Genomic DNA, 23563 nt, shown 5'->3' with positions numbered 1-23563 from the left:
CCAGATAGCTGTGCCCCACTCCCGAGCCCGACCAGTAAGGAGTGAAATGACGTAAGCGATCCGAGCTCTCTCTCTCGAGTATGTGTTGGGTTGGAGAGAGAACACAATATCACACTGGGTGAGAAAGGAGCGGCACTCAGTGGGCTGCCCAGAGTAACATGGTGGGTTATTAACCCTAGGTTCCGGAGACTCGGAAGACCAGGAAGTAGCTGGTGGCACGAGACGAAGACTCTGAAACTGTCCTGAGAGGTCGGAAACCTGAGCGGCCAGGGTCTCAACGGCATGACGAGCAGCAGACAATTCCTGCTCGTGTCTGCCGAGCATTGCTCCCTGGATCTCGACGGCAGTGTTGCGAGAATCCGTAGTCGCTGGGTCCATTCTTGGTCGGATCCTTCTGTTATGCAGGTGAATGAGGACCCAAAAGCGACTTAACGGAAACAGAGTCTTTATTCCAGTCTTAAACAAAAGCGATAATCCTGGATATTATCTAGGTAAAAGCAAAAACAGGAAAACTGAAATCCACTCGTCAGTAGAGAGGAATGACTGGAGACGCGACCACAGACTGCAGGTCGCTTCGGGAAGGCACCGGCCGTAGCTGACATTGACACCTGCTCACACGCAGCATCTGAAGAAGGTAAAACACGACAGGGCGGAACAAGGACACAGGACAGCGAACATCAAACAAGGATCCGACAAGGACAGAAGCGGAAAACAGAGGGAGAAATAGGGACTCTAATCAGAGGGCAAAATAGGGGACAGGTGTGAAAAGAGTAAATGAGGTAGTTAGGAGAATGAGGAACAGCTGGGAGCAGGAACGGTACGATAGAGAGAGAGAGCGAGAGAGGGAGAGAGGGAGGGGGAGAGAGAGGGATAGAAAGAGGGAAAGAACCTAATAAGACCAGCAGAGGGAAACGAATAGAAGGGAAGCACAGAGACAAGACATGATAATCAATGACAAAACATGACAGTTTAGGTCACCTTGTACGGCTTTCGGAGCAAATCGTTTCTGCTTTGTTGCAAAACTTGTGGCTGTGGTGTAAACTAATGAATACGACACAGGTAGTGGCCTATGACTTGGTTGTTGATGCCTGGTTGATGCTGAAACCTGAACATAACCTGAGAGGTGTACTATGATGCAAGCTAGATATACTGGTTTTCTAAAGTTAGCTAGCTTCAGTTAGCTTCACATTCCAGCTCAAAGCCTCATCCATAGGAATTTACAGAGCGCTAGTCATCAGGAAGGTGCTCTCAGCAGAAGGGAAAATATATAATGACTTGACAGTTTAATCATAAAAATGGCGCTAACTGGATGTGATCATGTCAAATTCAATGAGTGGAGGCTGCTGAGGGGAGGACTTTCCACCTATTCCACTCCAGCCATTAAGACAAGCCCGTCCTCCCCAATTAAGGTGCCACCAACCTCCGGTGAATTCAATATATACAATATTCATTCATCATAATTCTACATTTGATAAATGTATGATACATGTAATTGTATCATAGTTCTACTGCAGTGTAGTGATCTATACAACTGCGAAAGTGCGTTTACTGTGAACACTGCGGCTGTGCCTGCCTCAGTTACAGTTTTAACAGAGACCAAGAAGGCTATTTGATCACAACGTGGGCCTACCAGAGTGGCCTACCATCAAAAACAATGTAACCCTATTGGTGCGATGCATTTCCCACCATCGACCCGGGTTCCCTGCCCTGCTGTTTGCTACTCTATTGATATAATAGGCTTCCTGACACCCGCTGAATAAAGCAACACTAGAATATGAGTAAAGAATTTTAGGATAATATCAGTAAGTGTTGATTTAGAGTTGTCTTCTGGGTTCAGCCTTCTAGCTGCCTTCATCAATTGGGTGAAATGTAACAAATGACATGTCCTCAGAGTTGGGAGATAACCACTCCTAGTTTAAATCACCATGGCAACCATGCCATTATTTCCCCAGAGCAACAAAGGTGATCTAGAGATGCAACCTTTGTAGAATCACAATCACCTTTATTCACCTAGTACATTTAAACATACATATGTAGGATCTTAATTTGAGAAAATATTCCTGCAGCATCAGGAAATGTGAATTATTATGTGGATTATAATTAATGTACATTTTTGTGTGAGTTGATATATTGATATATAGCCTTTTTAAACCTCAAATAAATGTCCTACATTGCATGAACGTTATTCTGTAGTGGGGGGTGATCAAATTAAGATCTTAGATCTGTACTTGGTGATATGGTGCTGCTAGTGATATACAACATTTAGAGACAGAATACAGACGGAGGAGTTTACACAACAGTTTACGGACAACATCATACACAAGTAGCTAGAGTGAGCATTGAGCTATAAGAGAATGAGCAGTGGATATACACATTTAGACAACGGGTGGGTCGAATCCTGATTGCTGACTGGTTAAAACCGTATTCCAACCTGTGTCTATTCCACAAATTACCACCGGCTAAATATATTACATTAAATTCCTATATACTCTGTTCCATTTGACTGCGCAATCCACTATCTCATCAGCCCAGCCAGGCGATTTATACATTTGATGTCCACTGTATAAAGCATCTAGACATTATCTCCCGTGTCTTTTCTTTTTGTATAAACCTTGCTGTCTGTCTCTCCGACAACATTGTTTCAATATTCAAATTCCATCTCCAGCTGTCGCAAAGAAATGAACGTGTCATGAATCAGGATGAGACAGATTGGCAGGAAGCTTTTCTCAGCCGGTCGAAATCATGAATACAAAGAAAGTCTTTCCAGCTTCAGTTTGAAGTGATTGTGTTAGCTGTGTTGTTGGCTCCTCTGAACAAAAGTGTCCTGACAACAGAGCACATTTTCTTTGTCAGGTGAAATATTGCATGGATGTATCTGAATAAATGTCACTAGAAAACAGCTTAAACAAATGGAATTGCAGCTACATTGCTGTTATTCTGGCTGCACTCTTTGACGTGACTGTAAGTTATCTGTAGTTGTCTAGCTAGAAAGGGCAAGAGATAAGAACGTTACCACCCAGTATGGCAATGGAACATTGAGAACGAATGACTGGGTCGCGTCCTTAGATACAGAACAAAAGACTTAACTACTGGGTCGCGTCCATAGATACAGAACGAAAGACTTAACTACTGGGTCACGTCCATAGATACAGAACGAAAGACTTAACTACTGGGTCGCGTCCATAGATACAGAACGAAAGACTTAACTACTGGGTCGCGTCCATAGATACAGAACGAAAGACTTAACTACTGGGTCCCGTCCTTAGATACAGAACAAAAGACTTAACTACTGGGTCCCGTCCATAGATACAGAACCAAAGACTTAACTACTGGGTCGCGTCCATAGATACAGAACGAAAGACTGAACGACTGGGTCGCGTCCATAGATACAGAACGAGATAATTAACTACTGGGTCGCGTCCATAGATACAGAACGAAAGACTTAACTACTGGGTCGCGTCCATAGATACAGAACGAAAGACTTAACTACTGGGTCGCGTCCATAGATACAGAACGAAAGACTTAACTACTGGGTCGCGTCCATAGATACAGAACGAAAGACTTAACTACTGGGTCACGTCCAAAGATACAGAACGAAAGAATTAACTACTGGGTCGCGTCCATAGATAGAGAACGAAAGACTGAACGACTGGGTCGCGTCCATAGATACAGAACGAGATAATTAACTACTGGGTCGCGTCCATAGATACAGAACGAAAGACTGAACGACTGGGTCGCGTCCATAGATACAGAACGAGATAATTAACTACTGGGTCGCGTCCATAGATACAGAACGAAAGACTTAACTACTGGGTCGCGTCCATAGATACAGAACGAAAGACTTAACTACTGGGTCGCGTCCATAGATACAGAACGAAAGACTTAACTACTGGGTCACGTCCATAGATACAGAACGAAAGACTTAACTACTGGGTCGCGTCCATAGATACAGAACGAAAGACTTAACTACTGGGTCCCGTCCTTAGATACAGAACAAAAGACTTAACTACTGGGTCCCGTCCATAGATACAGAACCAAAGACTTAACTACTGGGTCGCGTCCATAGATACAGAACGAAAGACTGAACGACTGGGTCGCGTCCATAGATAGAGAACGAAAGACTTAACTACTGGGTCACGTCCATAGATACAGAACGAAAGAATTAACTACTGGGTCGCGTCCATAGATACAGAACGAAAGACTGAACGACTGGGTCGCTTCCATAGATACAGAACGAGATAATTAACTACTGGGTCGCGTCCATAGATACAGAACGAAAGACTGAACGACTGGGTCGCGTCCATAGATACAGAACGAGATAATTAACTACTGGGTCGCGTCCATAGATACAGAACGAAAGACTGAACGACTGGGTCGCGTCCATAGATACAGAACGAAAGACTTAACTACTGGGTCACGTCCATAGATACAGAACTAAAGACTTAACTACTGGGTCGCGTCCATAGATACAGAACGAAAGACTGAACGACTGGGTCGCGTCCAAAGATACAGAACGAAAGACTTAACTACTGGATCGCGTCCATAGATACAGAACGAAAGACTTAACTACTGGATCACTTGTCTGGCAACCGAACCAATAAAACAAACGGCCAGCCTGCTTGGGTATAAACACTAGCTTGCTGGTTGGAGAGGGCCACAGTATAGTCCTTTAGTCTCTATGGGCCAGATGACTGGTTGGAGAGGGCCACAGTATAGTCCTTTAGTTTATATGGGCCAGATGGCTGGTTGGAGAGGGCCACAGTATAGTCCTTTAGTTTATATGGGCCAGATGGCTGGTTGGAGAGGGCCACAGTATAGTCCTTTAGTCTCTATGGGCCAGATGGCTGGTTGGAGAGGGCCACAGTATAGTCCTTTAGTTTCTATGGGCCAGATGGCTGGTTGGGGAGGGCCACATCATAGTCATTTAGTCTCTATGGGCCAGGTGGCTGGTTGGGGAGGGCCACATCATAGTCATTTAGTCTCTATGGGCCAGATGACTGGTTGGAGAGGGCCACAGTATAGTCCTTTAGTCTCTATGGGCCAGATGGCTGGTTGGAGAGGGCCACAGCACAGTCATTTAGTCTCTATGGGCCAGATGGCTGGTTGGAGAGGGCCACAGCATAGTCCTTTAGTCTCTATGGGCCAGATGGCTGGTTGGAGAGGGCCACAGCATAGTCCTTTAGTCTCTATGGGCCAGATGGCTGGTTGGAGAGGGCCACAGCACAGTCCTTTAGTCTCTATGGGCCAGATGGATGGTTGGAGAGGGCCATAGAGTACGGATCCTAGCAGGGATTATTAATGTATGATGTTGATAGAATGTTGAAGTTGGGATAGTAGTAAGGATCCTAGCAGGGATTATTAATGTATGATGTTGATAGAATGTTGAAGTTGGGATAGTAGTAAGGATCCTAGCAGGGATTATTAATGTATGATGTTGGTAGAATGTTGAAGTTGGGATAGTAGTAAGGATCCTAGCAGGGATTATTAATGTATGATGTTGGTAGAATGTTGAAGTTGGGATAGTAGTAAGGATCCTAGCAGGGATTATTAATGTATGATGTTGGTAGAATGTTGAAGTTGGGATAGTAGTAAGGATCCTAGCAGGGATTATTAATGTATGATGTTGATAGAACGTTGAAATTGTGATAGTAGTAAAAGGCTGGTGTGTAAATGACTAAGATTAGGGAGCTTTGATTCATTATTGTGTGTTTATCTGTATGTTCCTTCCTGTAGTTGGCCATCTGGGAGGATTCTGTATGGAGGAATGGTCTAAGATCACCCCAATGTGTTCTCCAACTCAGAAAACATTTAAGAAAATGTCTTAGTGCTGTTATCCATGCAAGATGGAGGCAGGTAGTCTAGTGGTTAGAGTGTAGGGGCGGTAGGTAGCCTAGTGGTTAGAGTGTAGGGCGGTAGGGTAGTCTAGTGGTTAGAGTGTAGGGGCGGTAGGGTAGCCTAGTGGTTAGAGTGTAGGGGCGGTAGGGTAGCCTAGTGGTTAGAGTGTAGGGGCGGTAGGGTAGCCTAGTGGTTAGAGTGTAGGGGCGGCAGGTAGCCTAGTGGTTAGAGTGTAGGGGCGGCAGGTAGTCTAGTGGTTAGAGTGTAGGGGCGGCAGGTAGCCTAGTGGTTAGAGTGTAGGGGCGGCAGGTAGCCTAGTGGTTAGAGTGTAGGGGTGGCAGGTAGTCTAGTGGTTAGAGTGTAGGGGCGGCAGGTAGTCTAGTGGTTAGAGTGTAGGGGGCGGCAGGTAGCCTAGTGGTTAGAGTGTAGGGGCGGCAGGTAGTCTAGTGGTTAGAGTGTAGGGGCGGCAGGTAGCCTAGTGGTTAGAGTGTAGGGGCGGTAGGGTAGCCTAGTGGTTAGAGTGTAGGGGCGGTAGGGTAGCCTAGTGGTTAGAGTGTAGGGGCGGTAGGGTAGCCTAGTGGTTAGAGTGTAGGGGCGGTAGGGTAGCCTAGTGGTTAGAGTGTAGGGGCGGCAGGTAGTCTAGTGGTTAGAGTGTAGGGGCGGCAGGTAGCCTAGTGGTTAGAGTGTAGGGGCGGCAGGTAGTCTAGTGGTTAGAGTGTAGGGGCAGCAGGTAGTCTAGTGGTTAGAGTGTAGGGGCGGCAGGTAGTCTAGTGGTTAGAGTGTAGGGGCGGCAGGTAGCCTAGTGGTTAGAGTGTAGGGGCGGCAGGTAGCCTAGTGGTTAGAGTGTAGGGGCGGCAGGTAGCCTAGTGGTTAGAGTGTAGGGGCGGCAGGTAGACTAGTGGTTAAAGTGTAGGGGTGGCAGGTAGCCTAGTGGTTAGAGTGTAGGGGCGGCAGGTAGTCTAGTGGTTAGAGTGTAGGGGCGGCAGGTAGCCTAGTGGTTAGAGTGTAGGGGCGGCAGGTAGCCTAGTGGTTAGAGTGTAGGGGCGGCAAGTAGCCTAGTGGTTAGAGTGTAGGGGTGGCAGGTAGCCTAGTGGTTAGAGTGTAGGGGCGGCAGTTAGCCTAGTGGTTAGAGTGTAGGGGCGGCAGGTAGCCTAGTGGTTAGAGCGTTGGGCCTGTAACCGAAAGGTTGCAAGATCGAATCCCTGGGCTGTCGTTCTGCCCCTGAACAAGGCAGTTAAGCCACTGTTCCTAGGCCGTCATTAAAATTAAGAATTTGTTCTAAACTGACTTGCCTAGTTAAATAACTGGGGGAAAGGTGAGGTATTGAAGGGCAGTAATTATTGACCCCTACCTTTTTGAGAAAATAATTATTACTTTCTTTAAAAAAATCTCTTTCTCTGAGCAATTGTATTAGTTTAAAATCATTTAATTTTCCCATTTTATTTGAGCATGCAATATATTTCAGTCTTTGAATCATGTATTTTATACAGTCACTTTTGCTACTCTTCATCAAGGGTGTCAATAATTTGGGACCCAACTGTATACTTCAAAATTAGAGATAGGTTGAAACTGGATCATCATAATGATTCTACATGTTATATTACATTTACATTTACATTTAAGTCATTTAGCAGACGCTCTTATCCAGAGCGACTTACAAATTGGTGCATTCACCTTATGACATCCAGTAGAACAGTCACTTTACAATAGTGCATCTAAATCTTAAAGGGGGGTGAGAAGGATTACGTATCCTATCCTAGGTATTCCTTAAAGAGGTGGGGTTTCAGGTGTCTCCGGTAGGTGGTGATTGTATTATGAACCTGGATCGTCATAATGATTCTACATGTTATAATATGCCATGGCCTTTACTGGCCAAAGGTTAAACTGCTGTTATGGTTATGATATATTATGGTGTTGTGTCACTTGACTTTGACCAGATATTATTGCATCCAAAGTTCAACTGTACATAGAACATAGATACAGAGACACTTGTCATCAGGAAGGTGCTCTCTCAGCACAACGGAAAATATCTCAATGACTTGAGTTCTGGTTGTGAATTCAGGCTACAAGGTAAGACTCTTCCCAGGGATTATTGTGAAGTGTGTAGAGACATTAAGTGTATGTTGTTATTTTACTAGTGAATGAAATGAAAACAATCAGATCTAACAGTCCATTTCACCTGCGACAGCTACGTGACAGTTCAATCATACAAAATGGCGCTAACTGGGTGTTGACGATAAAATTCAGAAACATATTGTTCGTATATCGTATTATAGGATTCATAAATCGTATTATAGGATTCGTATATCTGGTTATTTTACCATTTGTAAAAATGTTAATGTGTCATAGTTCTAAATCATCTTTCAGAATATCAGAACATTTGTTGTTTTCATAATTACCGTGAGCTACTGCTTCTTGTGTAACTTGGGGTGAAACCACTGAACATACTTCTCTTAACATTGTTATTATGAATTAAATGTAGTAATAGAATAATAATAGCATGGCTGTTGAACAAAGCAACACACTAGAATGGGTGAAATGATTAACAGAGAAAGTGAGATGTTATTATCAATAGTTTCTCTACATGGAGAAGAGGTGAAACATATCAGTCACCACTACATGTTCATGTGATGCATTAAATCACCTGACTGTTTGGATGTGTCTGTTAGGAAATGTTTTATAAGAGAATAATTTAACTTCAATAATTATTTGTCACTGTGTTAACCATAACCAACATGTTGGATCTCTGTTTAGGGGTCAGTGCTCTGAAATGAGTCTCTCTGGGGAGAGAGAGGAGGGGGTCCCTGTCTCTAAAATGAGTCTCTCTGGGGAGAAAGAGGAGGGGGTCCCTGTCTCTAAAATGAGTCTCTCTGGGGAGAAAGAGGAGGGGGTCCCTGTCTCTAAAATGAGTCTCTCTGGGGAGAAAGAGGAGGGGGTCCCTGTCTCTAAAATGAGTCTCTCTGGGGAGAAAGAGGAGGAGGTCCCTGTCTCTAAAATGAGTCTCTCTGGGGAGAAAGAGGAGGGGGTCCCTGTCTCTAAAATGAGTCTCTCTGGGGAGAAAGAGGAGGGGGTCCCTGTCTCTAAAATGAGTCTCTCTGGAGAGAAAGAGGAGGGGGTCCCTGTCTCTAAAATGAGTCTCTCTGGGGAGAAAGAGGAGGGGGTCCCTGTCTCTAAAATGAGTCTCTCTGGAGAACATGACACCAAAGCTAAGAGGTGAGATGATAATATTACTTAAGAACTTATATAGAGTTTATTTCTAAAACCTTATATCAACAACAACAAAATCACATGTTATTTTATATCAGAAACGATTGCTTATGGGGAACCTTCATGTGTCTGTAAAATATTGATGTTCTAAGATTTAATTGAATTAATTGATTTGTGGATTAATTTTTGTTTTGCAAAAAACTATATTGCTGGAATGAAATGTTTGTAGCCAGTATAGTTGACTGTTATATGTGGTTGTCTCACCAGCACACACAGACACACACACATCTTTGCCAGCATACACACACACACATCTATATAATTTTTGCATGACACAATAATTTTTCCTACCCTTATTTATTGCCTAATATAATTATTCGGCAATAGGGGAATAACGGAATTCGTTAAGACACCAAAGTTTATTGTTCAATTGTATGTTTTCTTCACGGTCAGGGACAGTATGAATGTAGCCAGATCCTTTTCACTCTCTGTCCTTGTTTCATTTTGTGGTTCACCGGATATGTCATCATCCTCGAGTCGTGTGACAGACGAACAACCTGCTAGCTAGTCAAATTAGTCAGGAACAGCTAGGTAAGCTACTGTTGACTAACCCCATTCTGTACAAATTTGTGTAACCGCAAATTCAAACGAGGCTGCAATGGAAACTAGTGTGACTGTCGCGACTGTGTTGGCATCGAAATCTGGGATGTTGAACAACGTTTCTATTCAAGCGTTGATTGACATGATAATGGTTTGATAGTATTGATTTGGCTGGAAAGAGGAGAAAGTGTGCTTTACAAGGGTATCCATATTAGAGTTGACCTGGAAGTATCAGTGTGGTGCCAGGGCAACAACCTCTCCCTCAATGTGAGCAAGACAAGGAGCTGATCGTGGACTACAGGAACAGGCCCCCATTAACATCAACGGGTCTGTAGTGGAGCTGGTCGAGAGTTTCAAGTTCCTTGGTGTCCACATCACCAACAAACTAACATGGTCCAAACACACCAAGACAGTTGTGAAGAGGGCACAACAAAACCTTTTCCCCCTCAGGAGACTAAAAATATTTGTCATGGTCCCCAGAACCTCAACAGTTCTGCAGCGGTACCATCGAGAGCATCCTGACCGGTTGCATCACTGCCTGGTATGGCAACTGATCGGCATCTGACCGTAAGGCGCTACAGAGGGTAGTGCGTACGGCCCAGTACATCCCTGAGGCCAAGCTTCCTGCAATCCAGGACCTATATAATATAATATAATATATGCCATTTAGCAGACGCTTTTATCCAAAGCAACTTACAGTCATGTGTGCATACATTCTACGTATGGGTGGTCCCGGGGATCGAACCCACTACCCTGGCGTTACAAGCGCCATGCTCTACCAACTGAGCTACAGAAGGACCAAACACATATAATAGGTGGTGTCAGAGGAAAGCCCATAAAATTGTCAGAGACTCCAGTCACCCAAGTCATAGACTGTTTTCTCTGCTAGCGCACGGCAAGTGGTACCGGAGCGCCAAGTCTAGGACCAAATGGCTCCCTAACAGCTTCTACCCCCCAAGCAGTAAGAAAGGGACAGAACATAGCCCCCACAGAAGTTCTCTTGCATTAGCAGTATGGAAAGGGACAGAACATAGCCCCCACAGAAGTTCTCTTGCATTAGCAGTATGGAAAGGGACAGAACATAGCCCCCGCAGAAGTTCTCTTGCATTAGCAGTATGGAAAGGGACAGGACATAGCCCCCACAGAAGTTCTCTTGCATTAGCAGTATGGAAAGGGACAGGACATAGCCCCCACAGAAGTTCTCTTGTGAGGGGGAGTGGTGGTGTAGCCAGGGAGAGAGAACTACACTAATCTTCTGAAATTTCATTCATGGTCTTATGCTGCCATCTATTTGAATTATTCAGCAACTGCAGTAGTACTGAATAATGGGTAATTCCTTACTAAAGTAGTAATTACTCAGAATGGAAAATGTTACATTTTCTAATTATTTTTACCACAATCATAAAATATCCATGTTTAACATAACAAACAATGAAACTGACATAAACCAAAAACACCATACATTTAGTTCATTATATATATATAAAAAACGATTTATTTAGATGGGTGACATTATCTGCCAAAGTAACACCACTGTAGACAAAGAAGAGCTCTCCAGTAGGTGTACCAAAACATTCAAGGATCATTTTCTGAAAAGTGAGGTTTCAAGTTTATCATCTTTCAAAGCAGAATTACTTTCCCATTGTTCCTCAACTGTAGTGTCTGATATAACATGTTGTAGCTCTGAGTTTCTACTTTAATCCAATGTAAAAAACACTGTTCATAATGTTGCTACATAAGACTGAATCTAGCCAGTCAGTAACATTTGACTGTATAAAACCGAGCAGTACTTTTTATTTCTCTGAAAGTGAGGCAGACATATGACATTTTGCAATAAAACATGATTATTTGTCTTGATTTAAAACAAACACATGGCTGCCATTAAACAATCACATGCCATGATTAGCTAGTAAAAAAAACACATCTATCAGTTTTATCATTTCTTTAAACAATAACATCTAATTTACCAACTTTTCTGAAAATGGATATATAGCGATTTGGAATGAAACTATTATTATGTTTCCCCATCTGAGCTCAGAGTAGATGAGAGATGTAATGTTTGTCTCTGTTGTGTTGAAGTCCAATCAAGCAGGAGAGACCAGCCTCCCCTGTACCCAGCTGTGTGTCCATGAAGAGTGACTGGTCAATGGATAAAATGATAGACTTCAGAGAGGGAGATTATTCTACTGAACAAAGGTAGGAAGAACTCACGGGTCATGGTCGGTGAGTTAAACACAGTCATTTCCCCTCTCCCATATTCCCATTTATTCTTGTTGTTTTCAAAATCCATAGGGTAATGCTTTTTCCCATTTTCATAGTCCTAAAGCAATCTTAAACAAACACGACATTCCCTCCCTCCCTCCCTGTGTGTGTGTGTGTGTGTGTGTGTGTGTGTGTGTGTGTGTGTGTGTGTGTGTGTGTGTGTGTGTGTGTGTGTGTGTGTGTGTGTGTGTGTGTGTGTGTGTGTGTGTGTGTGTGTGTGTGTGTGTGTGTGCCCTCCCTGGTTGAGGAAATGTAATCTCATGTTTTGTCCACAGAACCGAACAGGAGACAACAGAGTCAGAGATTATCAGTGGTCAGTCTTCCCAGAGTCATCAAACAGACCTGGCCTCTATATTCAGTGTATGTGGTCCTGTTATGTACAATTGTTTTTGTTTACCTCAAGTAAGGTTGATCTGTCAATCATTCATTAATGTGTTAATGAGAAAGTATTTCTTCTCTTGCTTAAATTATTACTTAATTTATTTCAGTTGCTTGAAGATAATATTATAATTTTATGACATTTGTAAAGAACGAGCTGAAGAGGTACAAGAGGATTCTTAGTCCAGAACTCCCAGAAGGCTTCGAGAATCAGAAGCAGGATAAGGAAGTGGTGGATGCTGAAGATGAGAAGCAGGAGAGCAGTGCCAGAGAGGGAGCTCTGAAGATCACACTGCACGTCCTGAGGAAAATGAACCAGAAGGAGCTTGCTGACACACGGGAGAAAAGTAAGAGCTGTCTGCCTCATGTTGAAAGCTGTTTTATAACAAACATTTAAAAGCTGAAACTAAAGTACAGCTAAAGTAGTTGTGTAACACAATTATATTGTAGAAGCCTTAACACAACACCTAGTGACCTCATCAAGTACAGTACCAGCAGGGATGTGTTGATTAATTTAGACAGGAGAGACAGAGTAGAGAGAGGGAGACAGAGGAGAGAGAGAGAGAGAGACAGAGGAGAGCGAGAGAGACAGAGGAGAGAGAGAGGACAGACAGAGGAGAGACAGAGTAGAGAGAGAGACAGAGGAGAGAGAGAGAGACAGAGGATAGAGAGAGGAGAACCAGAGGAGAGAGAGAGGAGAACCAGAGGAGAGAGAGAGGAGAACCAGAGGATGAGAGAGGACAGACAGAGGAGAGACAGAGGAGAGAGAGAGGAGAACCAGAGGAGAGAGAGAGGAGAACCAGAGGATGAGAGAGGACAGACAGAGGAGAGACAGAGGAGAGAGAGAGGAGAGACAGAGGAGAGACAGAGTGGAGAGAGAGACAGAGGAGAGAGAGACAGAGGAGAGAGAGAGAGACAGAGGAGAGAGAGGAGAACCAGAGGAGAGAGAGAGAGACAGAGGAGAGAGAGGACAGACAGAGGAGAGAGAGAGGAGAGACAGAGGAGAGACAGAGGAGAGAGAGAGGAGAGAGAGAGGAGAGACAGAGGAGAGAGAGAGGAGAGAGAGGAGAACCAGAGGAGAGATAGAGGAGAGACAGAGGAGAGACAGAGGAGAGAGAGAGGAGAGACAGAGGAGAGACAGAGGAGAGAGAGAGGAGAGAGAGAGGAGAGACAGAGGAGAGAGAGAGGAGAGAGAGGAGAACCAGAGGAGAGAGAGGACAGACAGAGGAGAGAGAGAGGAGAGACAGAGGAGAGACAGAGGAGAGACAGAGGAGAGAGAGAGGAGAGACAGAGGAGAGACAGAGGAGAGACAGAGGAGAGACAGAGGAGAGACAGAGGAGAGAGAGAGGAGAGACAGAGGAGAGAGAGAGGAGAGAGAGGAGAACCAGAGGAGAGAGAGAGGACAGACAGAGGAGAGAGAGAGGAGAGACAGAGGAGAGAGAGAGAGACAGAGGAGAGAGAGGAGAACCAGAGGAGAGAGAGGACAGACAGAGGAGAGAGAGAGAGAGACAGAGGAGAACCAGAGGACAGACAGAGAAAAACAGTGATAGAGAGACAACATTAATGATACTGTCTGCAATATGAATAATAATAATATAATCAGTCACTCCAGTGTGTAATGCATTATGAAATCATGTACACATTTATACAGGCAGTTAAGAGAATAATGTATTATAATGTACACCTTATAACACAGTCCTACAGTATTAAAACAGACGTAACATTAATATCCTCTGTGTTATTTCTAGATTCAGATGAACTTGCTGTGATTTGTCAACGTGAACTCAAATCTAATCTAAAGAAGAAGTTTCAATGTGTATTTGAGGGGATCGCTAAACAAGGAAACCCAACACTTCTAAATAAGATCTACACAGAGCTCTACATCACAGAGGGTGGAACAGGAGAGGTCAATAATGAACATGAGCTGAGACAGATTGAGACAACAACCAGGAAACAAGCAAGACCAGAGACTGCAATCAAATGTAATGACATCTTCAAACCCTTAACTGGACAAGACAAACGTATCAGAACTGTGCTGACAAAGGGAGTCGCTGGCATTGGAAAAACAGTCTCTGTGCAGAAGTTCATTCTGGACTGGGCTGAAGGAAAAGCAAATCAGGATGTCCAATTTGTATTTTCATTCCCTTTTCGGGAGCTGAATTTGATGAAAGGGGAAAAACACACTTTGATTGAACTTCTCAATCACTTCTCAATGGAAACCAAAGAATCAAGAATCTCCAACTACGACAAGAACAACATTCTGTTCATCTTTGATGGTCTGGATGAGTGCCGACTGCCCCTAGACTTCCAGAACAACAAGATCTGTTGTGACGTCACAGAGTCGACCTCAGTGGATGTTCTGCTGACAAATCTCATCAAGGGAAAACTGCTTCCCTCTGCTCTCCTCTGGATAACTACCCGACCTGCAGCAGCCAATCAGATCCCCCCTGAGTGTGTTGACCAGGTGACAGAGGTACGAGGGTTCAATGACCCACAGAAGGAGGAGTACTTCAGGAGAAGATTCAGTGATGAGGACCTGGCCAGCAGAATCATCTCACACATAAAGACATCAAAGAGCCTCCACATCATGTGCCACATTCCAGTCTTTTGTTGGATTTCTGCAACAGTCCTTGAACACATTCTGGAACATAAGAGAGAAGAGATGCCCAAGACTCTGACTGAGATGTACACACACCTTGTGGTGTTTCATACCAAACAGAAGAATGAAAAGTATCTTGGGAAAGAAGAGACAGGTCCAGACTGGAATAAAAAGAGCATTCTGTCACTGGGAAAACTGTCTTTTCAACAGCTTGTGAAGGGAAATATAATGTTCTATGAAGAAGACCTGAAAGAGTCTGGCATTGATGTCAATGAAGCCTCAGTGTACTCAGGATTGTGCACACAGCTCTTTAAAGAGGAATGTGGGCTGTACCAGGACAAGGTGTACTGCTTCGTGCATCTGAGCATTCAGGAATTTCTGGCTGCTGTATATGTGTTCCTCTCATTCAGCAACAACAATGAAAATCTAATGGCCGAACTGCAATCAACATCCAGCAACGATTGTCTACTGAAGACAGAAGTTACTGTCTACAAGAGCGCTGTGGATAAAGCCTTACAAAGTGAGACGGGAAACCTGGACCTTTTCCTCCGCTTCCTTCTGGGCCTCTCACTGGAGTCCAATCAGAAGCACTTACGAGGTCTACTGACAACGATAGGAAGCAGTTCACAGACCCATGAAGAAACAGTCAACTACATCAAGGAGAAGATCAGGGAGAATCCCTCTCCAGAGAGGTGCATCAATCTGTTCCACTGTCTGAATGAACTGAATGACCATTCTCTAGTGGAGGAGATCCAAAGCTACCTGAGATCAGGAAGTGTCTCCAGTGATGAACTCTCACCTTCACAGTGGTCAGCTCTGGTCTTTGTGTTGCTGACTTCAGAAAAGGACCTGGATGTGTTTGACCTGAAGAAATACTCCAGATCAGAGGAAGGTCTTCTGAGGCTGCTGCCAGTGGTCAAAGTCTCCAGAGCTGCTCTGTGAGTAAATACAAATACATTTAAGTACTAATCATCAGGAAGAATTATTCACTTTATTCAGAAAAATATATTGAATCGATGCATTGGTGTTCACATTGTATAAGAATACGGCAATTTAGGGAGACGGAAGGTAAATCTATATGTTGTTTGGTAGAATAAACCTAATGCATCTGTCATTGTCCTTCTACACTACTGGTGTTAAATGAACAGTGTGTTTGTGAAATCATGATGATCTCTTTATCAGGCTGTCAGGCTGTGGAGTGACGGACAAAGGCTGTGTTTCTCTGGTCTCAGCTCTGAAGTCAAACCCCTCACACCTGAGAGAGCTGGATCTGAGTAACAATGACCTGAAGGATTCAGGAGTGAAGCTGCTCTCTGCTGGACTGGGGAATCCCCACTGTAAACTGGAGACTCTGAGGTCAGTATTCCTGCAGTTGGTCAACAAGTGATAACTGTTCACTAGTTCCACATGTGTTTACCAGACACACATAATCCACACCATATGTGTTTGGACAGTGAAGCTTACATATTTAAATGTGTCTCAATGCTCCAGCATTTAGGATTTGAGATATTATGTTTCACATTAGGCGGCAGTACAGAATGTCTCCTTTGTATTTAAGGTCCTCATAAAAAATATGTTTTAGCTTTTAGAAAAGAAAGCACTTCATGGACCTAGTTCTCCCATTTGAAGAAGTACTAAACGTGTATTTTTTAAAGTATCAGAGGTGAAGGTCTGGTCAGTCTACTCAGATATTTGTACAATACATTTCTCTCTCTCAAGCAATATTATGATCATTTCTAATAATGATCCATTCATTCATTTATGAATAGATCTGGCAGGTTTCAGGACACTGATGTATGTGAATATGCTGAGAAATATATACTGCCACTATTTTCACTACCAAAGAATAGCAGTGTGGTTTTAATATGATTTTACTATTTCCAGGCTGTCAGGCTGTCAAGTCACAGAGGAAGGTTGTGCTTCTCTGGTCTCAGCTCTGAAGGCAAATCCCTCACACCCAAGAGAGCTGGATCTGAGGAACAATGACCTGAAGGATTCAGGAGTGAAGATTCTCTCTGCTGGACTGGGGAATCCCCACTGTAAACTGGAGACCCTGAGGTCAGTATTACTGTAGTTGGTCAACAAGTGATAACTGTTCACTAGTTCCACATGTGTTTACCAGGCACATAGTCCAAATCATATGTGTGTTTACAGTGAAGTTTACAGGTTTAAATTTGGTGCTATGCTCCAGCATTTTGGATTTGAGATCAAATGTTTCACACTAGAATGTCACAATTAGAGGTTAATGGTGAGAATGTCACCTTTTAATTAGAGGTTAATGGTGAGAGGTTAGAATGTCACCTTTAATTAGAGGTTAATGGTGAGAGGTTAGAATGTCACCTTTAATTAGAGGTTAATGGTGAGAGGTTAGAATGTCACCTTTAATTAGAGGTTAATGGTGAGAGGTTAGAATGTCACCTTTAATTAGAGGTTAATGGTGAGAGGTTAGAATGTCACCTTTAATTAGAGGTTAATGGTGAGAGGTTAGAATGTCACCTTTTAATTAGAGGTTAATGTCACCTGAGAGGTTAGAGGTTAGAATGTTTTTAATTAGTTGTAGCACTCTGAGGTTAATGGTGAGAGGTTAGAATGTCACCTTTAATTATTATTAATGATTAATTGTCACCTTTAATTAGAGGTTAATGATCTTTCTCAAGTCACAGGCTTGATGTAGTCATTGCGTTCAAAGAATATGGGACCAAATACAACTATTTTGACTACTTGAATACACTATAAGTGAATTGGTCAGAATACTTATGACTTATTCAAATAGGGGGACTAGATACATAAAGTGCTTTCATTTCTAAACGGTGAAACAGATATTTATGAAAATACCCTCAAATTAAAGGTGACATTATATACTGTCACCTCATGTGAAACATTAGACCTCAAATCCAAAATGTTGAAGTACAGATCCACGTTTAAAATGTTATCTTCACTGTCAAAATAGATATGTACTGAGTATACAGTCCACACCAATCTAAATCTGATACCTCACTGTCTGTCTTTTAACCGATACTGCTTTTTAAACTGGTCTGGTCAGTCTACTCAAATATGTGAATGTTAGGAATTGTATGAATAATGACTAAACAATATTTACATTTAAATAGAACTATAACTAATTAAACTCTACCCTGTTTTACAATATCTGATTAATAATGTTAGTTCCTAAGAAAGAGGTTATATAGCATGGATAAGGGGTAATTGGAAATGATAACCATTGTGTAGGAAGGAATGTATGTGTGTGACTAAAGTAAGCAAAGAGAGTCATTAACCTATGTTTGAACCAACTCAGCTATAACTCTGTGATGATAAAATAAGACAACGAGAGCCCCTCCAGGTTTTCCGTATCTGAAACTGTCTGCTAAGTGGTAATAAACTATGGTGAGACTTCAGGAGTTCATCCAGTGTGTCAGGTATGTGCGCTAGTGAGTTGGAATGAACTTTTGAACCTGCTTTATCCTGGTCTAGAGGAGGAGATACATTTTATAACCTATGACGTCATATGTGATATATAAGCTGTTGTACATGGTTCTATGAGCAGCGCTCTCGAGAATAAATGCTATTGGCTAATTTTGATAGACTGGTCTCTGTCTATTTTATGCAAATGACGATCTTACAAATTCTTAGAAACAGACAGAGTGATTTAAATTGAATTGGTTAATGAATATATATAGGAATTGTTAAATTCCTTTGACAGTGAACTACACATTTGTCTCTCTTCAAGCAATATTATGATCATTACTAATAATGATACATTCATTTCTGAATAGATATGGCAGGTTTCAGGACACTGATATCTGAATGTGTTGAAAAAAATATGCTGCCACTATTTTCAACACCAAAGAATAGCAGTGTGTTTTTAATATGATTTTACTCTTTGCAGGCTGTCAGGCTGTCTAGTCACAGAGGAAGGCTGTGGTTCTCTGGTCTCAGCTCTGAAGTCAAACTCCTCACACCTGAGAGAGCTGGATCTGAGTAACAATGACCTGAAGGATTCAGGAGTGGAGCTGCTCTCTGCTGGACTGGGGAATCCCCACTGTAAACTGGAGACTCTGAGGTCAGTGTTACTGTATTTGGTCAACAAGAGGGGGAGATCAAGCTGATCCTAACTGTTATAGGCCTATTTCTATTTTGCCCTGTTAGTGCAGTGTATAAAGTCATAAAGAGGCTTGATCCTAGACCCCACGCTCTTCTCAATTTACATCAACAACATAGCTCAGGCAGTAGGAAGCTCTCTCGTCCATGTATATGCTCTATATACAGTCTTATACTCAGCTGGCCCCTCACCGGATTTGGTGTTAAACGCTCTACAACAAATTTGCCGAGTTAGTAGGCCGTCATTGTAAATAAGATTTTGTTCTTAATAACTGACTTGTCTTGTTAACCTTTTGCGTGTAGGGGGCACTATTTTCGTTTTTGGCTAAAAAACATACCCATTTGAAACTGCTTATTGCTCAGCCCCAGTGTTGCGGTGTCTCTCTTTTTCCTGATGTATGTTTGTCTTATATACATATATATATATTGTTTTTCATTTTAAAAATAATAATAATTTAATCCCAGCAGGAGGCCTTTTGCCTTTTGGTAGGCCGTCGTTGTAAATAAGATTTGGTTCTTAACTGATTTGCCGAGTTAAATAAAAGTGAGAACTGTTCACCAGATCCAGAAGTGTTTACCTGGAACACACAGTCCACAGCATATATGTTTGCAAAATGCTACAGCATTTTGGATTTGAGATCAAATGTTTCATTTTAGGCAACAGTATATAATGTCACCTTTTATTTTAGGATATTTCATACCTTCAATCTGTGTTACTGTTTAGAAATGAAAGCACTTTGTGTCTAGTTTCCCATTTGAAAAATGTAATAATTTGGACCCACAGTGATCACATCAACCTTGTGACTCTACACACTTGTTGAATGCATTTGTGGTTTGCTTTGGTTGTGTTGTGGATTATGTTTTTCAAATAGAAACTAAATGGTGTCATTTTGGAGTCACTTCACTTGTATTGTCAGTAAGAGTAGATGATGTTTCTGAACACTTCTACATTGATGTGGATGCTACGATGATTATGAATGAATTGTGAATGATGATGAATGAGAAAGTTACTGAGGCACAAAGATCAAACCCGTTCTGTTATTGGTAGTTTATTTATTTAACTGGGTAAGTCAGTTAAGAACAAATTCTTATTTTTAATGACGGCCTGGGTTTTTAATGACGGCCTGGGTTTTTAATGACGGCCTAGGAACAGTGGGTTAACTGCCTGTTCAGGGGAAGAACGACAGATTTGTACCTTGTCAGCTCGGGGGTTTGAATTTGCCACCTTTTGGTTAGTAGTCCAATGCTCTAACCACTAGGCTACCCTGCCGCCCCAAATGGTAATGGTGAGAGGTTAGCATGTTTTGTTGTAGCCTCTGTAACTTTCTTATTCATCATTTCTCATGACTGATTCATGATTTTTCTTAATCAGGGAATCATCATGATTCATTTAGTAGTGTTTAGAAACATGTTATCTACTCACTTAGACAGAAGATTAATCCAGTCACCATCCACCATTTAGTTACTATTGGGCAAAACACAACCCCAAACACAACCCCAACATAACCCCAAACACAACCCAAACACAACCCCAAACACAACCCCAAACACAACCCCAAACACAACCCCAACACAACCCCAAACACAACCCCAACACAACCCCAAACACAACCCCAACACAACCCCAAACACAACCCCAAACACAACCCCAACACAACCAAACACAACCCCAAACACATCCCCAAACACAACCCCAACACAACCCAAAACACAACCCCAAACACAACCCCAAACACAACCCCAAACACAACCCCAACACCCCCAAACACAACCCCAAACACAACCCCAAACACAACCCCAAACACAACCCCAAACACAACCCCAAACACAACCCCAAACACATCCCCAAACACAACCCCAACACAACCCCAAACACAACCCAAAACACAACCCCAAACACAACCCCAAACACAACCCCAAACACAACCCCAAACACAACCCCAAACACAACCCCAACACAACCCCAAACACAACCCCAAACACAACCCCAAACACAACCCCAACACAACCCCAAACACAACCCCAAACACAACCCCAAACACAACCCCAAACACAACCCCACAACCCCAAACACAACCCCAAACACAACCCCAAACACAACCCCAAACACAACCAAAATGCAAAATCAACCAACGAGTTTAAATAATAAACGTTTTACAACTTTAATACATTAAAAGTGAATTGGTCAGAAAACATAACTTCTTCAAATAAGGGGATTAGTAATATGATATGATTTGACTCTTTGCAGGCTGTCAGGCTGTCTAGTCACAGAGGAAGGCTGTGCTTCTCTGGTCTCAGCTCTGAGGTCAAACCCCTCACACCTGAGAGAGCTGGACCTGAGCTACAATCACCTAGGAGACTCGGGAGTCAGACTGCTCTCTGCTGGACTGGAGGATCCAAACTACAGACTGGAGAAACTCAAGTATGTAGAGGGTTTATGTCAATGTTCATATCAGACATGTTTGAGTTATCAGGCTAGTTAAGAGAAACATTCTTACCAACCCTTTGACAAAGTGTATGTGTATATATATATATGTATATATAGAGAGAGAGAGAGAGAGAGAGAGAGAGAGAGAGAGAGGAGAGAGAGAGAGAGAGAGAGAGAGAGAGAGAGAGAGAGAGAGAGAGAGAGAGAGAGAGAGAGAGAGAGAGAGAGAGAGAGAGAGAGTTCACGTGTATCCCTCAATGACTGTCTGTTCTTCTGCTTACCGCTACAGTGTGGATCATGGTGGAGAGAACACAATGAAACCTGGGCTTAGAAAATGTGAGTGTTGACTGCTGTGAAGAATTTGACTAAGAATAAGTCTTAATTCAAGTTCAGTCAAAGACCACCATCATTAATTACTTGGACATATTAAATATCAGCTGTAGTTCTACAGAAGCAGAAATCAGGGACACCAACGTTTAGAAAGAGTTGCTTTGACAATGTGTGTGTCTGTGTAGGTGTGTGGCATGTTTGTGTTACATCAGAAATGTGTGAGTGTTCATGCATGCATCATGGGGTGTGTGTGTGTGTGTGTGTGTGTGTGTGTGTGTGTGTGTGTGTGTGTGTGTGTGTGTGTGTGTGTGTGTGTGTGTGTGTGTGTGTGTGTGTGTGTGTGTGTGTGTGTGTGTGTGTGTGTGTGTGTGTGTGTGTGTGTGTGTGTGTGTGTGTGTGAAATTAATGGGAATAAGTGTGTTTTATATTATCATATAGTATAACAGTTGATCAATCAAAAGTCTCAAGTTACCTTAACATCTCCTTTTGATACATAGAAACATCTACATTAAATGAATTAGTGAAAGGTGAGTTAACATTCTAATGTGAATGATGATGATTTCTAATATTGTGTCTGGTTTCATCCATCAGATGCCTGTGATCTCACACTGGACCCAAACACAGCACACAGACTCCTCTCTCTGTCTGAGGAGAACAGAAAGGTGACATGTGGGAGAAAGAAGCAGCCGTATCCTGATCACCCAGAGAGATTTGAGGTCTGTAGACAGGTGCTGTGTAGAGAGCTTCTGACTGGGCGCTGTTACTGGGAGGTAGAGTGGAGTGGGGGATGGCCAGTTATAGGAGTGACATATAAAGGAATCAACAGGAGAGGAGAGGGTAAGGACTGTGGACTCGGATGGAATGACAAGTCCTGGAGTCTGTTCTGCTCTGACAACAGTTACACTGCCAGGCACAATTATAATACCACTCTCATAGACGTCCCTTCCTCCAGCTCCCACAGAGTAGGAGTGTATCTGGACTGGCCAGCCGGCACTCTGTCCTTCTACAGAGTCTCCTCTGACACACTGACCCACCTGAACACATTCTACACCACATTCACTGAGCCCCTCTATCCAGGGTTTTGGGTTTATGATGACTCTTCAGTGTCCCTAATCAAACACAACACAATATTTTAATAAAATATAAAATAAGAATATAAATAGATGAATATAAAATAGATAAATATATAACTCTGTGTCACACACACTGGAAACACACACACACACACACACACACACACACACACACACACACACACACACACACACACACACACACACACACACACACACACACACACACACACACACACACACTGGACACACACATACTGGACACACACACGCAAACACACTGGACACACACACACACACACACACCCACACACACAAGAAGCACACACACACACACACACACACACACACACACACACACACACACACACACACACACACACACACACATACACACACACACAAACTGGACACACACACTGGACAAAAAACTGTACACACACCCGACACACACACACTGGACGGACACACACACTGGAAACACACACACACAAACAGACACTGGACACCCACACAGGACACACACACACCTTGTACACACACACATACACTGAATACACACACACACCAGTTTGGGCCAGTTTATTCCTGTAAATTGTTAGAGGAAATCGTAGTTAGATGAATAATTATGTATGCATTATTGATATTCTAATACTATTATGTTATGATATGAAAAGTAAAAGTTATTGGTTAAGCTGTTACTGAAAATGTAAGCAGAACTAATTTGATTGTCTGTGCCTCTTGGGAAGGTCA

General features: G+C 42.8%; 1 protein-coding gene across 3 annotated transcripts; it reads left to right on the top strand.

The window, feature by feature from the left end:
• The first annotated feature begins 7638 nt into the window (after positions 1–7638).
• On the top strand, positions 7639–22897 carry LOC124023825 (NLR family CARD domain-containing protein 3-like). 3 transcript variants are annotated; one of them, XM_046338032.1, is made up of 10 exons: positions 7639–7905; positions 11722–11838; positions 12180–12264; positions 12434–12629; positions 14031–15819; positions 16064–16237; positions 18768–18941; positions 21228–21401; positions 21697–21743; positions 22329–22897. In XM_046338032.1, exons 2-10 carry the CDS (start codon positions 11771–11773, stop codon positions 22871–22873), a joined length of 3252 nt encoding a protein of 1083 aa, XP_046193988.1. In that variant the 5' UTR covers positions 7639–7905; positions 11722–11770; the 3' UTR covers positions 22874–22897. The 3 variants fall into 3 exon arrangements, with proteins under 3 accessions (XP_046193988.1, XP_046193989.1, XP_046193987.1); XM_046338033.1 differs by lacking the exon at positions 7639–7905 and adding an exon at positions 8901–9048 and having other exon boundaries at positions 12180–12217; XM_046338031.1 differs by lacking the exon at positions 7639–7905 and adding an exon at positions 8901–9048.
• The last annotated feature ends 666 nt before the right edge of the window (positions 22898–23563 follow it).

This window comes from Oncorhynchus gorbuscha, unplaced genomic scaffold, assembly GCF_021184085.1.
Source record: "Oncorhynchus gorbuscha isolate QuinsamMale2020 ecotype Even-year unplaced genomic scaffold, OgorEven_v1.0 Un_scaffold_1691, whole genome shotgun sequence".
Lineage (NCBI taxonomy): Eukaryota > Metazoa > Chordata > Actinopteri > Salmoniformes > Salmonidae > Oncorhynchus > Oncorhynchus gorbuscha.
The sequence above is the reverse complement of the archived record's forward strand: the minus strand, read 5'-3'. Positions and strand labels throughout refer to the sequence as shown.

What these genes read in the sequence shown, in the direction of transcription:
- LOC124023825 (XM_046338031.1), top strand. Translation starts at nt 8,921, where the DNA reads ATGAGTCTCTCTGGAGAGAAAGAGGAGGGGGTCCCTGTCTCTAAAATG. An exon ending in AAAGTCTCCAGAGCTGCTCT is followed by an intron (nt 15,820 to 16,063) that starts GTGAGTAAATAC and finishes TCTCTTTATCAG; the next exon opens with GCTGTCAGGCTGTGGAGTGA. An exon ending in TGTAAACTGGAGACTCTGAG is followed by an intron (nt 16,238 to 18,767) that starts GTCAGTATTCCT and finishes TACTCTTTGCAG; the next exon opens with GCTGTCAGGCTGTCTAGTCA.